This window comes from Semicossyphus pulcher, unplaced genomic scaffold, assembly GCF_022749685.1.
Source record: "Semicossyphus pulcher isolate SPU_LCO1_2020_fin unplaced genomic scaffold, fSemPul1.0.p SCAF_7, whole genome shotgun sequence".
Lineage (NCBI taxonomy): Eukaryota > Metazoa > Chordata > Actinopteri > Labriformes > Labridae > Semicossyphus > Semicossyphus pulcher.
Window position 1 is genome coordinate 10,315,923 of NW_027211748.1, and position 19,263 is coordinate 10,335,185.

At 42.7% G+C, this 19,263-nt stretch overlaps 1 protein-coding gene across 3 annotated transcripts in view; it reads left to right on the forward strand.

Annotated features, from left to right (window-relative positions):
- LOC138611901 (ephrin type-B receptor 1-B) overlaps positions 1–18,473 on the forward strand; it is a 165,250-nt gene extending 146,777 nt beyond the window's left edge. For 2 of the 3 annotated variants that reach the window (XM_069685160.1, XM_069685161.1), the window contains exons 13-17: positions 8,209–8,358; positions 11,563–11,756; positions 12,972–13,127; positions 13,963–15,437; positions 17,988–18,473. In XM_069685160.1, the coding sequence (XP_069541261.1) occupies positions 8,209–8,358; positions 11,563–11,756; positions 12,972–13,127; positions 13,963–14,071 (609 nt within the window). In that variant the 3' untranslated portion in view covers positions 14,072–15,437; positions 17,988–18,473. The remainder of the gene's footprint in view (positions 1–8,208; positions 8,359–11,562; positions 11,757–12,971; positions 13,128–13,962; positions 15,438–17,987) is intronic. The other variant, XM_069685162.1, reaches the window with a different exon arrangement.
- Positions 18,474–19,263: the final 790 nt, after the last annotated feature.

Consider the following 19,263-nt stretch of genomic DNA (forward strand, 5'->3'; position numbering starts at 1 on the left):
GGGAGACCTGGCCAATCCGAATAAAGTTTGCTTGTAGGGGCGGGGTTTCTTAAAGGGACAGAGCTGATAGGGAGAGGCTGCATGAGGGCGTGCACAGAGCGCCAGTGTTTTTTTAACTGTAAATGATGCTAAGCTGCTCCACAGGTAATGAAATATGAAGCTTGAAATGAGCATGATACACCTCCTTTAAACAACCAGCAACCACGAAAGACTCTCATTTTTCTATTCATTCATTAATCCACCTATGGAATAAGCCATTCATGCTTGCATCCATTTATCTATCTTTCTTTTTGTCCAGTTGTCCATTTCCAAGGCGTTTCAGACTCACTGCAGGTGTGAGGAATGATGCGTCACAGTGTTTGTGGTGGTAATTGCTGTATGTTTTATTGAGTGCTTTGTGTTAACGAGTGAAAGTCAGAGATCTGGGCATGGGCACTGGAGATTAAAGTTATAGTCTTAAAGATTTTCAGTCAATATGTCTTTTAAGTCATTATCTTTTGCAGAATGAGTTTACCCAATGGTGATGAATTTGCAGTTTTCTTCAATATCAGGGACCGAGTGTCAAGTTGACATTCCCAGGAAAAATCACAAGCGGCTTCTAACACCCAGCAGTGGTTGGTTCGCCAGGCAGAGTAGATAGAAGTGGTGCACTGTTTTCTTCAGTCTGTGCTGAGTTGCAACTGAACAGTTGTTATGGCCGGAGCATCAAATAAAAGATTGATGACTTCTGACGATGATACAAAAACAAGTGCAAATATATTTCAGATTCATATCAAGACACACAGGACCTCTGTTACAATATGATACAAAAACAAACCTGCTGTTACTGATTATTCCCAAACGTTACGCCAAAGAAATCAAAGCCGGGATTGCTCCTGTAATACAAAGGTAGAGGAAAAGATAAGAGAGCAAGTTAGTCGATAGAAAATGTGCAGAGAAGTGTGTGTTAGTGCACATGTTGCCCAAATCTGCTGTGTGAGTGTAGCGTGTCAAGTCTATAACAGCTTAGACAAGAGTTGTTAGCCTTCCCATTGAGGGTTCATGCCCACAGGGCTGAAGTGAGGAGTGCAGGTGTGGGTCAGAATGTTCTGCTTGTGCTCCAGCTGATGATGTGGAAAGACATGTGTGTAAAGGTGCAAGTGGTTAGATGTGTGTTTTTACTGTGTTCCTTATTGTACACATATACTGTATGTCCCCTAGGTGCCTTTCTCTTTGTGTGTCTGTGTGTGTTTCTGTTTGTGTCATTGAGGCTGAGAGGGGTTGAAAGGCGAGGTCACACAGAGCCAGTAACAAAGCTCATCCGTCAAATCCCTGTGACCTGAGTGACATTCTCTCAGCTGCGCTCCAGTGCTCACACTATGTGGACCGCGCTGCTGTTTCTGTCATTTGTCTGTTTTCTATTTGCATCCCTTCCGCCTCTCTCTCCCTCTCTCTCTCTCTCTTTCTGGCTTCAGGCCCATGCACTTTTTTTTGGCTTGTCTATTCGACTTGTACTGAAATATTTATGCACTGAATAAAGTTAAGGGGACAGAGCCTCTGAGTAAACAAGAAGGAAAATGGGAACGTGTCCATATGGACCAGGCGAAAAGCAAACAAAGGGACTTTCTTGCTGGATTTTTTCCTGACATATCACTTTTGTATGCTAACGGAATGCATATTTACCTTTACATTAAGCATCTATATGCATACATCACACCATGCAGCAAGGAACACACCTGTCACAGCCAATTTCAGGCAGAGAGCAAGTTCATCCAAACGTAGAGGCTACAGTCCTCGACACAGCGGCCACAGTTTGAAAAAGAGTCCATCTTCAAATACATACATTTGCTGTCTAGTTCACACAACAGTATTGTGACTAATGGACATGTGCTTTATTCTTTTTAGAGCTAGAGCTTCTTTATTTCTTGGTAAAGGTAAAAGGAGAGATGTCTGATTCTCTTTGAGGATGCACAGCAGTCAGTCATTCTCCCTCTGTAACTCCACAGGCCTGGTTTACTGTAGGCTGTTTGTGATGTTCAAAACAACCTGTGCAGGTGCATTTCTGTGCAAGTTCCAAGACAAATGTCTGCAACAAAGATTCAGATTTATCAAACCTCCCAAGGGTTATTGTTTGCAGCTGTAGCTCGATATAGTATCAGGAGTTTTAGCAAACAGTCTATGGCTTGAGTTGACAGATGGATCTGGATTGCATCATGGTATTCACGTGATGTGCGGCACTTTGTACGATATGTAATTGTAGGTATTTTTATTGATACCATGCTGTTTCTGTTCCACTTTTTTTCACTTTCAGACTGTTACACATGCTGAGTACTTACTTTTCAGTTTCACCGGGAAAGTATGTAGAGAGGTTCACGCTCTCTTGGACAGATCTCTTCCATCTCCCCAACCCCCATAAGTACTGTATGAGTCACCACTGCAGTGACGGAGCGCAATCCCCATCTGGCTTCCCACCTAAGTGTCCTGCCATGCTGGAGGCGCTGCTGCTGGGAATTCACCCCCAGTCACTCTTGTTTATGATTTCAGCAAAATCCTCAATCTACCCTAATTTTGTTCTAATCTATTGCTTTTGTAATTGGAACTAATAATTATGTTTCCAGGCTCATTTTATCCAGATTGTAGAGTTTCTTTGACTCAGGAATTAATGTAGCAGCAGAAAATATCCAGGAATGGAAATTAGTAGTTTGGAGCCACACCTGGTCCCTGCATCAAAGAGGGAGAAACCACCCAAAGCACTCCGCCTTGATGTATACCTTCTGTCATGTTTGCCAGTCACTATAGTGTGGGCAGCGATTCCCCATCTGTGGCTGCTGGACCTTATTTGCATCTGAGCAGGATTCACAATGAAGTGGTTTGTGTACGACTAAATCAGCTGAAGAGATGCGTTCTTTGTTGTTGTTGTCTTCTCCAGTGTTCTCATGAAAACACAGCACTGCAGTCTTAAGTGCAACAAACGATGGATTGTACCTCTTCGTTAACCAAAGCAGAAGAGGCCTGCAGAACTATCTTGGTAGCGTGGGGAACAATAGTAGCCCATAGATGTAAGTTCAATGTTCGATGTTTTGTTCAATGAGAGTAGATGGAGACGCGTCTTCCATCTTTATATACAGTCATTGAGTTTTTACAGTAACTTGACTTGACTCAGTGACTTGCAGCAATTATTTTGATCAGAAGTCTACAGACAGGAAGTTCCTGGCAAAGCGAACAATGGATACTTTCATCTCTTTTAGAAGTAGAGCAATTACAGGTGGCTATTCTGAGAGTAAAGTATTCTCCTTCTTCCCGTGCAGTATGGAGACATTTTTAGGATTCATTTGCTAATGAAATCAAAGAACAAAAAGCCTCAACAGTTCCCAGCCCACTGCGAGTCTGTTTGAAACACAAAATAAAACTTTGACAAAAGCTTTTCTCAACTTTTGCAAGACTCCGTTGCGTGGTGAGGACCTGTGTCTTTCTCTCCATCAGATTCTCATGGGTGTCTGAGAAACCAACATCTCAGTCACCAAACCTCCCCCTCCCCCCCCTTTTCACTTTCGCTTGTTCCATTTTTCTTCCCATCTCTCCCCGTGTCACTCTTCCTCTCTCGGGCTCTCTCCATCTCTCTCACTCTCTTTCCCATTCTGTTTGGGCAGACATCCAAGGCAGATCGCTGCTCTCAAGATTTCATTAAAAGGATGTTGATGGAGCACTCTTCCCAGCCTAAAGTAAATGTGCTCAAGTCCGTTTGAGCGTGCATTGTTTGGAAATGGATTACTGAAGTTGGAGGAGTAAAGGAAAGGGAAACAGGGAAAGGGGGACAAAGAAGACAGGGAGAGGGAGATCTGCATATTTGTCTTTCAGATGACAGAAAAAAAGTTTGTTTGGAATCTCTGAATAGCTTCTGTGAAGTGAGAAAGCTGAGTAAAAACATGGCCAAACATTGCGCTCTCCTTTTTTTAATTACAGTAAGTTTTTCTGGGACGTTGCTGCATTTTATTGATGACTGTAATTGTACTCTGACAGGTTCCAGATTTTCCTTTACTGTGTTGCAGCATTTCACTGACAGTCTACACAAAGGTATTTGGCACATTGGCGGCTGCATTGCACTTCAAAGACATGACAGGTGTTTCATATCCTTGCTACGTGTATCAGTGTCTTCACACACACACACACACACACTTACACACATTTATTTCCGGGCCAAGGGACCAAAACAGACACCAGTAAGTAGACGCATTACCTGGCCAACACATGTTTATCCTTCATCTTTCAGCCCAGGCTGTCACAGGAACACACTCGTCTCACCGTGTTACCTCTTAACCTGACAGTCCCAGCACAGCTCTGTTTGCAATCACGCTGCAGACGTATCACTAGCTGTCACAAGTGGTCACAACCTGTCACAGAAGGACATAAACCAGGAGGAACCAGTCATGTACTGTAATCTTATTCTGGTGACAAAAAGGGGTGACAGCACACTTCTGTGTCTGCTCGAGGTGTCCTAGGTGGAAATTCTGTGTGCAGAAAGCGACTTAAAGTGTTGTCCACATGAGTTAAGTAGGAATTCAGACAATAAAAAAACAACCCAAATTGCTAATGTCATGAATTTCGGAAAGTTGAGGAGCTTTTGGACATCATTCAGGCAGCCACAATTTGAAATCCAACAATATTCCTGGGCTTTCCTGAACCTCATATCCCAAAATTCTGATCAATAGTTAAGACTAAGATGTATTTTGTGATATATATTTTTATTTCATATCCAGAAAAATCGATGTGAAAGTGGGCCTATTGAAATGCAGTGCAAATAAATAATTAATTCACACACACATACAAATTTTCAAAGCAACAAAATAAATGCCAATGGTACATTTGGTAATTAAAAAAGTCCAGTAGTGTAATAGTGAGCAGGTTGTTGTCGCGGAATGGAACCCCTTCAGGTTGAGCAGGGGTCTTCACCCTGAAGGGGTTCCTCCGAGATAACAACCTGCCATACATTATCCCGCTTATTACACAGATATTTACTCACAAAATCAATTATTTGACTCAATATATTGATTTAGAAATGATTTTATTCTTTTAAAAATGATTAGATTTCTGTTTTCCATTTAAAAATAGTCAGTTCGCTCACAGTTAGAGCTGCGTCTATAGCAACGGTTAACTCTACAGCCTTCTTAAAATGAGCTAAGCTAGATGTTTTTACTCACATTAAAATGAGCTAACCTAGATGTGCTAAGCTAGCTGTTATTACTCACATTAAAATGAGCTAAGCTAGCTGTTATTACTCACATTAAAATGAGCTAAGCTAGCTGTTTTTACTCACATTAAAATGAGCTAACCTAGATGTGCTAAGCTGGCTGTTATAACTCACATTAAAATGAGCTAAGCTAGCTGTTATTACTCACATTAAAATGAGCTAAGCTAGCTGTTATTACTCATATTAAAATGAGCTAAGCTAGATGTTTTTACTCACATTAAACTGAGCTAACCTAGATGTGCTAAGCTAGCTGTTATAACTCACATTAAAATGAGCTAACCTAGCTGTTATTACCCACATTAAAATGAGCTAACCTAGATGTGCTAACCTAGCTGTTATTACTCACATTAAATGAGCTAAGCTAGCTGTTTTTCCTCTTGTAGATCTCTCTGTCGTAGCCTTCAGTTTTTGTGTCTTTCACTGTGACCTCTCTTACTTTCTCTCCCCTGTTTTGTCTCTTTCCTTATTTCCCCTCTGTAAACAGACTGAGGTCAAATTTACCAGACTTCTTTCAGCAGATTGATATGATTACAGTTAGTCCTCCGGATTGTGTGATTAGAGCTGCATCCCTAGCAACGGTCTGTTCTTCATAACTGTCCTTTATCGAGAAATAGCAGACCTCGGAATGTGATTAACCAATCAGATTGAAGTATTTAATGCGGCTGTGTAAAACCTATACTGAATGACCTCTCACGGCCCAACAGTAGTATCTTCACAGCCCACACTTTGGGCATCACTGTGGTATAGTGTGTTTCTTGCACATTTGTTTCAGCTTTTCATGCCCTAAAAACCACTCACTTTTTCTACACTTTGCCTGCATTTATCAACCAGAAAATAGACCCATCCAGTATCTGTGTAAAATGAGGCACTGTATGTCCCCCGCTTTATTTATTACCAAGGGAGTTTTGCAAAGTATCACTTCATATCATTACTGATGACTCCACTCAAGGCCTAGAGGCCCTGCAGCTGAAGTGTGCACGCTACAGTCTGGCTCATCTACACACACTCTGAGTCAACTGTCCGAGATAATAGGAGTGTGTTATTCTTTTTTAGGGCCGATATTTCACTTCAAGGCGAACAGAAAACAGCTTGTTCCTTTTTCAGTAGCCAGCACAGTAAACCATATCTAAAGAGCTCTCCCCATGCTTCGGGGCTTCACAAAGCTCTTGCGCTTTTGTGTTGACATTAGGTCTGTTTTAATTCCCATCAACACTTCTCGTTCCCTGTGGTGTTAACGCTCTTTTTACTAAAAAAAAAAAAAGCTTCAGTGCTTTTTATTATGTTTTGCCTTCTTCCCTATATGCAAGAGCTGTTCAGCACTTCATGTTATTAAAGCAGGATTTTGGCAGAGCTATCACTGGCCCACAGCAGTAATTACTAAGGGTTTGCATAGCTGCCTCTGACTCACCAGCCTTGGAAATGTTATTACTAAAGTCTGTCTCATTGGAGGCGCAGAGGGAGCATCTTGTGAAGCCTGTGTCTTTGCTCAGGCCATTCCAGCGACACTCAGCTCATATCCCAACAGAGTCCCGGGGCATGAGACCAGATGTACAGAGCGAGTGAGGGGAATAAGTAAGTAATGATAAAGAGGGGCTCTAATAGGCAACGTTTTGCTCGGAGCAGCTGTTTTTTTCATGTTGTTCTGCGTTTATTTCTTCGTTTTTCACTTTACGTATGTCCATCCAATACAAATAATTGACCTAAAGCATCGCCCCTGACAGAGTGACGGATGAAGAAGAGGAGGGTTGGCCTTTTTATTTTCTTGCAGGGAAGATATTTGGCTTGTATCTGCGTAGCTCCTTTTTGCCCTCAGAAAAAGAAAGTGTCCTGCGGTCTTAGTTTAGATGAAACGATTCAGATATGAACTAGTCTGAGATATGAGAAAAGCATTGAAGTCGCTGGGGCTTAGATAGCCTTTATTCCACTATTGATCTCTTCCTCTGCGTATTTCTTTTTTGTTCTCGCAATTTCTCCGTCTGTCACACGCTGCACCATTGCCTCATTCCTTTAAATGCTTCATGTCTTTCTTCACTCCGCTGGCTGATGTGCTTAGTGGGAGCTGTGAGAATGTTGCCTTTGCATCTTGCAGAGTGTGCCCTGACAGCAGTCTCCCTTCAGGGTCAGATGTTAAATCTCTTTTCAGGATCAGCAAAGGTCAAACCGTAGAGAGGTGCTCATTAATGAGCTCAGCCTCTCCACCTCTGCAGTGGCACACAGCACTGACCTGTAACACCTACATAAGTGTGTATAGATGCGCACAGAGAGGAAAACACTCAACCGATCTGCAGAATGAAACACTGCTGAAGAAGCGTTTTCTGTATCTCATTCTCCTCACTATTTTTCCTGCTCTTCTGCTCTCTCTCTGAGAACGCGAGCAGGGAACAGGGTGGTCTGCGTACGTTGCTGTCTGGATTTGGGTTCCTTTCCAACAGCGGCTTATCTGCAAATGCTCAGGTTCAGCTAATTGGCATTTTAAACTGGTGGCGAGCTCAAGTCAGAAATAAAGGGAGGTGCTGTGAAGGGGGAGGGGAGGATTTATGTGTGAGTTTTCTCTCACAATAATCTTTGTCTGTGCCTGTGCATATGTTCCCGGACTGTGTCTGTATATGTGTGTGTGGAATTTTAAACAAGCAGCTGTCAATTTCAGTCAACAGGGCGCGTGGCTTGCCTCAGGCCCAGGTAGCCCAATTACAGGCAGACACGCTCGATGTACGAGCAGAAGCCCGGGCCTATCTTCCTTTATCCAAACAGGACTGTGCTAAATGTGATGTTGGTCGATGTGTGAAGGGCGAGCACTGTCGGGAGCTGCCGCTGCTGAGACAAAGGCAGAATCATGTGTGTGTGTTTTGGCTGCAGGAGGATTGATACACTCTGGGTGGATGGGGGGATAAAAGCATGGAGGGAACGGAGTAAGACAGCCAAGACATGTTAATAAATAAGACCTTTGATTTCACCTTTTGTTCCCCTCTCTGTGTTTTCAGGGTGGGAAGATCCCAGTGAGGTGGACAGCTCCAGAGGCCATCGCTTACAGAAAGTTCACCTCGGCAAGTGACGTGTGGAGCTACGGCATCGTCATGTGGGAAGTGATGTCATTCGGAGAGAGGCCTTACTGGGACATGTCCAACCAGGATGTGAGTGTTCATTCGTAAAAGTCAAAACACCCTGCTTTCTGTTTTCATGATGAAATTGATATTGGGGAGCTAAATGCTAGTGATAATAGCAGAGATGGAAGTAACGAATTACAATTACTCACGTTACTGTAATTGAGTAGCTTTTTATGTATTTTCGAAAGTATTTTTTAAAGTCAGTAATTTTACTTTTACTTAAGTATGTTTTAAATGAAGTAAAGTAACTCGCTACATCTGTTACTGAGTAAAATATTTATCTACGGATATGGCGATATGGCAAGAAAACTGACTTGAACCAGACACCAATCTAATGCATCCCATCGAAACAAGCCAATCACTTCAAAGTGTCATGCATCATGTCAAAACCGCGGTGTTTGTTGATTTTCACTGAGCACGAGGCGAAGAAGGAGAGCTACAACTACAAACCCGATGCATAACGTTAGCGAAACGTGAATGGGACAGAAGTGAGGTCGGAGGAAAAAACACCTTTGACACAGAGGATGGAGATCGTCCCTGGCCACATCTTTCAGACATACAGCCGTTAGATCGCTCTCCTCAAAGTCACCAGACTCCATTAACAAAAACCCTTTTTCCTCGCAGAACACGGGTCTTCCGCTGTCTTGTTACATGTCGTAACACATGTTAGTTCAGAACCACACTAACCCTTTAAAACACCACACAATGACAACAAACTAACCGATGTAGGCAGCGGTAGACCATCAGCAACTCTAGTGTTCTGCGAGGTAAAATGACTGTTTTTGTTAATAGAGTCTGGTGGCTTTGAAGAGGGATTAAAAAAACCTCCCGTTTCTGGTTAAACAAAGGATTTTACTGTTTGACAAAAGGTCAATCTCTCATCATTTTGACACCAAAACATGTAACATTATTTAATTTGCTTAGGATGCCTGTGTAAGGTACTTTTCAAGTGAGCTACTTTTTACTTTTACTTGAGTACAATTTCAGTCAAGTAACAGTACTTCTACTTAACTAAATTATTCAGTACTTTTTACACCTCTGGATAATAGTAGTAAAACTAGTTACATTGCTAAATGTAGTTTAATGCAAAAATAAAAAGTCAGAGTCAAAAGACCCAACCATGAAAAAAATATCACTACATTCTCAGAGTGGTGTCTTTTATTTTGAAAGAGTATAGTAGAGACAGTGAGTATTTTTTAGGACATGCAGAAGTGTTATAGTAAAATGTGTGGACTTTTTAGTTCCACCCTTGAGTGCAGCATGGCCCTGAAGAGGCCCGTTTTTCCACAAAGCAGTTTCCTTGGAAGCTCAGGAGCCCATTTCATGGGATTTTAAGAAGGATAGTAAAAAGGGACATTTAAGTTGAAAGTTTCTTCACTTTCCACACAGTAAAAAAACAAGTTTGAATCTGAATAAACTGCCTCGTTAACAGGGTGGCCATCTCCCTACAGATGTGGTTATACTGTCTTTTCGCCCCATAGATATACAATCAAGGATACGAGAGGAAGCTGTAATAAATCACACATTCTTTATCCGCATCATCGCTGAAGATGTCCTTGACTCTGACTTTGAAAGCAGACTTATTATGGAAACAGTCTCACACTATCCCTTTTCCTTCCTGGCCGGCTTTTGAGAGCAGTGAGTGATTGCTGAGAGCTCTGCTTTGTTCCCCATGTCCGTTTGGATGAGGTCCACACTCAGAGACTGCCACAAACACACAGGCACAAACACAAACACACACCACCACCACTGCTGGATATAGTCCCATAGGATGAGGTCTCTCTCCCTAAGCTCCTTTAGAGAGACAACTAGCCAGCCATCAGGCCTCTATGGACTCCGCTCAGCGACCACCGTCCAACCCAGCAGATGTTGCCTCAGTGGGCCAGCAGCAAACACTGCCTGATGGGACTAATGCAGAGAGGAGGCCTGGCACTGCTCAGCATGTCCGGCTGCTCGGTCCACACACACATAGATAGTCGGAAACACACACACACACTCACAACCACTTCTCCATATGCACCATTTGTCAAGATTCTGCTGAATTGCGCTCAACTCCGGGGTGGAGTTGGCAACCTACAGAGCAGCTCCTAATTTTTAATGATAGTATCTTTTACACTTGGTTTCACACCAGCAACTGTGCATTTTTAAGAAAAGATTGCATCTACGACAGTATGAATTTATGGATATGGGTGACAGCTAAGTCCATCAGTGTGTTATGCAGCAATCTCCACGATCCTTAGCCTTCAGTAAAGTCTGAGAAGTGGCGTCATAGCTGCAAATGAAGTGTGGGGCGTGGTCACTGAATAACTCCACTTCCTCCTCCAGTAAGCCTCAAAATCTGCATCAAGTTTTTTCAATTCTTACAAACACTTGACTCTTACTCTGACTACTTGAAACTTTTAGCAACTTCTCTCTCACAAGTCCAGGATAGCCCGTGAAGCCTTTAAGAGACATGCGTCAAGTGGACATACTTCACTCTCTTAATTATATGCAATCTGCCCATTCCCCCAGCGACTTCTACCTAAAGTGACACTGCCTCTGCTCCCCTTTCCGTCTCCTCCCTCGCTCTGTCCTCCAGGAGTGACGTGTGATTGGCTGGAATCAAGAGGAAGGGCACATCAGCTTGAATGCTAACTGTCTCTTGAGTGACCGGAGGGAGTAGTGTGTCTGTGTGGGGTGGGGGTGGGTGGCTGCTGGGGATGTGGAGACTGTCAGGATTACAGAGTGGATGGCTTAATGTCATCAGTCATTGGAGACTTCCCCCAAATTAGTATTTAGTTTTTTATGAGGTATTTAACAGCCAGGGGCTTGTGCAGCCTTTTGTTTACTCTGGTGACCCAACTGGTGCACTTATGCAGGGTTTCACGAGCATCAGGGTATCATACATTAACATACAAAAATACAAGTGTGTAACATAGAAATCTTCCATGCTTAACTTTAAGGACACCAAAAGGCAAAGTTTAAAGTACCAACAAAAGAAAATGTGCTACATTTAAATGCCAAATAAGCTACCAGCATCCTGTTGCAGCGGAGCCCAATAAGCCCCGCCTCTGACTGATCATATGTTAGGATTATAGGGTGGCCAGACAGATTTCAGGGGCCCTATACCATCCCTTGGACACGCCCCTGCAAACAACCACCTGGTAAAAAATTAGGTGGTGGGTAAGATAGAGAATCAGTCAACTCAATTTTAGATTGAATAACAAACAGAGTCCCTCCTTTCTCCCTTAGGTGATAAATGCCATCGAGCAGGACTACCGTCTGCCTCCACCCATGGACTGCCCCAGTGCCCTGCACCAGCTGATGCTGGACTGTTGGCAGAAGGACCGTAACGTACGACCTCGCTTCACAGACATCGTCAGCACCCTGGACAAGATGATCCGTAACCCCACCAGCCTCAAAGCTGTAGCCAACATCCCTGCAGTGTGAGTACCCACACTTTCTCTTATATTTCACAGAAATTCACCTTGAAGTGGACATTAAGTACACTCACATTTTTCTTCATCTGTACACTGGCTGTCAGCACAAACTAACCCAGCATGTACATGATTACTTTTTGTCCTCTCATTAATAAACATGAATTTATTACTGCTGATTGCATCAAACCTGAACTTTTCCTCTCCAGGTTGTTTTTCCTGTGGCTTGTAGTTCTTTCAGCCATCCACACCGCCATTTTTTAAAATTATTTTTTTTTTCAGATTATTTTTTGGGCTTTCACCTGTATTTAATAGGACAGTTGAAGAGAGACAGGAAATGTGGGGCGTAGAGAGTGGGGGATCGACATGCACCAAATGATTAGCAGACCGGGAGTTGAACCTCAGTGCAGCAAGGACTGCAGCCTCTGTACATGGGGCGCCTGCTCTACCAACTGAGCTAAACCAGCGTTATTTGTTCCTACATTTGTGATGTGTACAGAAACATGAAATGTGCATACGCGTTCAGAAGATGTATTTGTTCTTTGGAGAGGCTCCTCCGGCCTTGATTCTGTTGGAATCTGACTGGGTAGGATATTGCCAGTTCTGCACACCTTGTTTCGGATCATTTCGTCCACCATTCCTAGAGGATCCTCTCAAGCTCAGCCAGCTTGGACGGAGTCTGTCTGTGAACTGTGGGCTTCAGGTTTCTCCACAGATTTTCCATTCCAATTTCCAGGCTTTGGCTGGGCCACTGAGGGTCACTCAGAGACTTGTCCTGAAGGCTCTTGTTTTGGCTGTGTGCTTTGGGTTGCTGCCATGTTGAAAGGTGAACTTTCGGCCCTGTGTGAGTTTGAGTTTGTGCAATGGAGCATTCTTTTCTTCGAGGTCCAACCTCTATTTAGCTCGGTTTGAGAACCGTGGCATGCTTCATTGTAGGGATAGTATCGGCCAAGTAACGAGTGGTATCTTCTTTTTTGCTTTCTTTATTTAGACCAGAATCTGGTTAAAAAAATCCCAAAAAACACACAGGCTCAGAATACTCTCCAAAGGCAATATTCACAGAGTGCACACTTTATCCTTCTCCATCTTGCATCCTCTCACACACACCCACGCAAAGTCCTAACCATAGTTTTTCTCCATTTTAAATCTTTCTTGCTTAATATTGCATCAAAGCCGTTGCTCTAAACCTCCTCTTACCCCCTGCCTTCTCTCTCCCTCCTGCAGGCCTTCTCAGCCACTGTTGGACAGATCCATACCTGACTTCAACACCTTCAGTTCAGTCGAGGACTGGCTTGCTGCCATTAAGATGAGCCAGTACAGAGACAACTTCCTCAACTCAGGCTTTACCTCCCTGCAGCTGGTGGCTCAAATGACCTCAGAGTGAGTTCACCTGCTCGAGTGCAAATGAAGAGTTCCAAACCCATATGGCACTCGATGGGCATACTTGTAGAAAATGACTCGGCGTCAAGTGCACGTATTTTTAGCCTGAATGCGCCCAGTAACTCAAGTCTTTGAATGATTGCATCAAAGTAAAGCCTGTATGGGTAACACATAATATATAACTTATGATTACAGAAAATAACATAGTCATTGTGCTAAGAATATTTCCATCTGTGCTCTTCAAGATTATGACTGCTATCCAATAATTAAGGATTATCACGGAACAATTTTCCAAAATGAATACTCATGTAAATCCTTTAAATGCTTAATTCTGAGGAGCATTATTTGCTGCTGTTTATTTGGAATTTTTCAAAGCACGGGTCGTGACAGCAATTCTCCCAGCACTTGTCGTGCCAATAGACACAAATATTGCACTTCATTTATTTTAATTAACAATGTTGCTTGGTCTACAAATTTATGTGAAAATGTAAAATCATCGGAACATTTTTTATTAAAAATGTATGCTCGGGGCTCGCTGGCATTTATGCAGCCTCTTTGCAATGCAAAGCAACATGCATTACTAAGTCCTCTCTCAAGTGATGGAATTCATTTAGTAAATTTGTGTTTTTTCCTTCATTGCCACAAGCTTTCCATCCTGAAATGTGCTTTTATATATGGTGAAGTCAGATCTCTAAATGCACCGGAAAATTGTTGACATTTTTGCCCGCATAATTGCTTCATACTCAAATCATCCATTCCATCTTCAGTGTGATGGAAATCCTTTCATCTATTGCTCCCAAATAAGCTCTCTCGTTTCAATTTCCCTTCTCTCTAGGGACTTGCTGAGAATAGGAGTGACCCTGGCAGGCCACCAGAAGAAGATCCTCAGTAACATCCAGTCCATGAGGGTGCAGATGAGCCAGTCCCCCACCACTATGGCATGACTACAGGGGGCGCTGTGCCACGGAACGGGCAGCATTCGCAGGACCATCAACAATGGCAGCCCTCGAATGACCCCCGATCCCTCGGAACGCGCCAGAGTCGAGACTATTGTCTTAATCTAATCCACTACCATGGCAACAGGAGACCAGGGTCTACACTACCACATGGTTAAAAGCTATCACTCTTCATGCAATCCACTCCAGGAGTTCAGGGTCCAGACTTGATACTGTTTCTCCATTTTTCCACAAGAGGAAGACAGACGTCAGCTGCTGTTGTTAAAGACTGCCATTTAGTCATTGTAAACCAAAATAACTCCAACAATCAGACGTCGACACAGGGAATCTCTCACAGTTCAGCCTGTATGGTAAAATGAGTGATATTGTACTTCTTAATTATCTGGACTAGAAGATGTTTTAAAATTGTTAACAGAAGTGTGAGACTTTTAGAAAACATCATGTGACCTGTGATTTTACCGTTGTCAATGTGTGCAATGAAGATGCCTTGACGTGGCCAGACATAAGTCCCAGAAGAAAAAGCAATTACCAGTAGGATTAATTAGTGGGAGAGAAATACAGGGATGTACAGTGGAGCACCATTTTTAACTTTCACGTATTCTTTTGCTTGTTTGAGGAATTTCCAAAATGTATCGTAAAATGGACTGGTGAAAATTCAGAGCTAGTTATATTTTTTGTCCTTTGCCATCTGTTTGTTTGTTTGATCACTATAGCAAGATGCCGCCCTCTTGTATTTTAACGTAAACACTACCTGTGGAGTTCTGGGTGCAAGGCCTTGCCAAAGGACTTCTTAACCAGCCCCACCCAGAGTCAGAGAATATAAATATGTTTATCTCTTGCTAAATATGATTATATCTTTCATAATAAACCTTCATATTGAAGGTGATATGTATGAATATGTATGTACAGGACTCTCTGCTTGCATTTTTGGCAAAGACATATTTGTTGATTAGATTGTGATAGACACATGCAATGTGTAGATTCCTACGATGCCCCGGTTCCCTTCGGACGACCGAGCAAGAGACACTGGGTTAAACGTCGCCCTGTTCCAGGTTCACATGGACAATCTCAACCTGAGAAGGACATTAGAGGACTTGTGGGCTAAAAATTGGTATTGTAGATCTATATGAAAATTGCTGTAGGACTTAAAATAATTGACAAAATATCCATTTATTGGAGATCATGTTAAATGTGGGTGTACACATGCTGTCTATTGCTGGTGAGCACTTACTTGTACAGATATGTTTTATGTTTTTATGTCTTTTTGTTTCGTTGTTCTGTTGTTTGTGTTGGGAGTTCTCAGCACCATCCAGAGGGGAGGGGAAGTCCAAGCCTTGGCCGGCCCAGATCCACGGTAAGTACAGAGATAACACTACTTAGCATCAAATGTTCTATATCTGTTTATTTCAGGCAAATCCATTTAGTCTTTCGCATGGGTGCCAAAAATATTTTGAGCAAGGCAAGATTTGCTGCATGTTTGAAACACATTGGAGGGTAACCATTCACGGCACTAGAAATCAGAGTGAATCACCATCACTTCTCTGCTTGGTGAAACTGAACATCTGTGCCGAGATTTGCCAACAGACGCCTGGTGCCAGTCTGATGAACCCACTGACTTAAACAGCCCACACGGGAAACCAGCTCACAGAGTGGCACATCCTTCCATAGACTGCCGTGGCTAAGCTGCTGCGTAAATCCATGCGTTCTCACTATATGCTGCTGCCATATGGATCGGCAGTCTGATGTGCTGGTGTGCCAAAGAGAACTTCACGAATACACGAATATCTCCATAAGTCTTTGCTGCAGGAATTTGACTTTAAAAGTATACGTTTTTGGTACCACTTAATTCCAAGATTTCTGCATTATTCCCAAGGGATATATGTATGGAATATCAATGCAGTATTTTGGAAGATTTTCCTGATAGTTCTGGATAGTGCAGACGGATGACGGTCCCCTTTATATTTTTCGGATGGTCCTTCATGATTGCTGTGTGATTGCTCTTTGCAATGTGATAGAGTCACAGTTGCAACAGCTTAAGCACAGTTTGATGATGAGTGGTGTTGCTCTTACTGTTCATCTTACTTCAGACTTTGGGAAAGCTGTAAGGAATTTTGCAATATTTTATACATCAGGTTTTGTCAAGTGTTGATAAAATAATGTTAACACTACTGCCCTTTGAAAACTGAAGGCAAATTGACCTGAATGTTCCGGTGGCAATATTCTTTTGACACACAGCTATGGCAGCAAAGTCCCTTAGCTCACAGACAATTATCATGAGCTATTGTAGTATCATTTCTTTGCCGTAGCTGTGACCCTGCTCAAATCCCTTTTGGCCCTGTTCTAAAAGACATGAGTGACGACAGTTCTAACCACCTTGCATCCAAAATTAGAAATTGATGGCAGGCCCATTAGCAGATTATTAAGTGTACTCACCCCCCTCAAGTCATCCCCCTCCTCCTGCTCCTCCTCTGTCTGTCCTGCCTTCTCTCCCTTGCTACTCCCGCTGGATGGCACATCTCCAGCTCGTTCATCCTGGGTGTAACCAAGCTGTCCGGGGCCAGGTTAGGCCAGGCTAGGGCCGGCCTGAGAAATGGTCGGCTGTATGCTCCAGTGGACCCAGGCAAGGGTGCAAACACCGGCTGGGACCCCCATCTGACAGGCATCTGATCAGCCACTGGGTGGGAGACTGATGGGACCTTCAAAAACCAAACACACATACACACACGGAGGAAGCCTAAATGATGTTCTCCTCCCGTCTGTTTTCCAGTCTGATGCTTAATGAAGAGAAAGTGGGCAGAGACTCGACACAGTTTGGGCATATGTTATGGAAAGAGGGGGAGGACCTTCACTATGCAACATTTCGAAGCTCATAAGTCTTAGTCTAACGCTGTTGCTATGGCAAGTATTGTTCGCCATGAAACAGGATGTTGTTATTTGAAGGGCTTAAGATACTCCTACAGTCACAAAACTTGGAAGACAAGATCCAAATTGGAAAATAGAACTTTGATATGGATTCGGGTTGTGGGAGTGGCAAAATGGCTCAATAGCGCCCCCTACAAGATTTTAAAAAATCAGCCCCTGCAGTATGTTTAACCTTAACTTATGAAATTTGGTAGGTGTCTGTATCATGTCTAGACCAACAAAAAAGCCTATTAGACCCATATCATGAACTCAACTGGAAATCAGTTTACAGGGGGTGAGTCATCTAAGTGAATCAGTACCTTTTTATTCGTCATTGTGGTTGTGGGAACATTTCTTTCTAAATTCTAAATATAAATTAATTTGTTTGGTTTATTTTGGCAATCGAAAAAACCCATCAAGCAACTGGTTTGCCTCATGCAAAAGAATCAATAGCTTTTCCTTTTCAATCCTCCAAGTCATTGATTTCCAAGTCTTCCTAAATATAATCACATGCTCCTTGAGATTGGCATAAATCCCTCTCGCAGAACCAATGATTCAATTTGAATGTATTAGTCCTCCATTCAGCTCAGTCTCGTGTATTTGCTTTTCAACCCAAGAGCTTGTAAATGAGATGACAGAATGTATTCATTATGCATCAGTGTAATTCTTTTTTCCCCATTTGCTCTGTTTGTCTTTCTAAATATCTGACTGTAATGACACTCCAGCGTGATGAATGGAGAGGCGGTTCACCAGCCCTCTCTGAAAGCCGCTTCATATGGAAGCCATTCATCACACACTGATACAAAACACGGGAACAGAGCCTGTTAAATGTTTCATGGTGCTGTAACTGTCGGGGAAGTGACCAACGATCCTTTTAGTAGCTGATTTCATGCCTGTCATTTATAGGTTAGAACAAGTGGAAGTCGTGTTCACCTGAAGGAAATGACACCCTACAAAACTACACTCGTTAAACTACTCCATTCTGTCTTTTCTTCTGTTTCAGACGGTGGACTCAAAGATTTACACACATATAAAACAGCATACACACAACACCTCATGTTCACACATGCACACACACAGTGAACACTCAGAAGAACTACTGTGGGCAGCCAATGAGGAAGAAGACCACGTGAAATGGGATCTCTCCAGGATACTGATCACAACCTCCTTCCATGGTACACAACGGATGGTGAAGCTGAATACAACTGTGCACATGTCATAGTTTGTTCCTTTGTGTGTGTGAGAGAGAAAGAGAGAATGTATGTGTGTGTGTTTGTGCAAAGCAGGCACATTTGTGTGTACAGACATTTATGTGTACACAGGTACATTGTTCAAGAGCGTGAATGGGTTTCTTTCCTTTTTTGTTTGTTTCTGTATAGCTACCACTTGTAAATTGTGACAAGTACGTGTCAAGAGTTTGTAAGCTGTAACTTTCTGAGAACTATTGTACTAAAAATGCACTCAATAAACGCCTTGGAAAACAAGTCAATCACTTTACGGTTGGTGACTCAATGGGCGATAATTCTGTTTTCATTAATGGTGAGTCAAGAAAGCAGAGAGGAAGGGTTATTATCCAGTAACACTACTGTCAGCACTGTGCGTGAGTGTGGAGGCTAATGCTCGGTTTCATAATGGCTAAGGGGAATAAACAGCTTTTTGTCACCGCCGGTCTGGCTGACAGCACGTGTTAAAAGCCATCCGCCATTAATAAACGAGCCGTCACTCGGATTACACGCACACCCAAAAAATGGCTCCCCAAGGAGAAGTGACAATATTTTGACAAACTAGTGTAAATTATCCTGCCGTCTAAACTCTTATCTGGGTCTCACTTTCACACACATACACACAATAACAAGCAGTCATAGCAATCTCTCAAATTCCAGTTGCCAGAGACTTTTAGATCGCTTCACACTCCGGAAAGCATGTTGCACAGTAATGATAGGGTTAGTAAGGTGAATTGAAAGATAAGGGGATTTATCCATCTCTATGGATTCTTCCATAACCGCCTGTTGACTCTTACTGATTGATATTATCCAGCTGACAGGAAGCAAAGAAGATCAAAAAACTTTCTGTTCAAGTTTGTCATATTAGATGTAGTGCTTCACTCCTCACTTTGTTTGCGCGGGTGTATGCAATGATGTCACTGAAGAAGTGGTGAAACTGCTGCTCTTTTCCTAAAATACTTTTGACACGGTGATGATGAATACCTATAAATTATAGAGTAACTTTACACCAGGCTAAAAGTTTCAAGTCTTCTTTTGTTTTCACCTCTCTTTGAG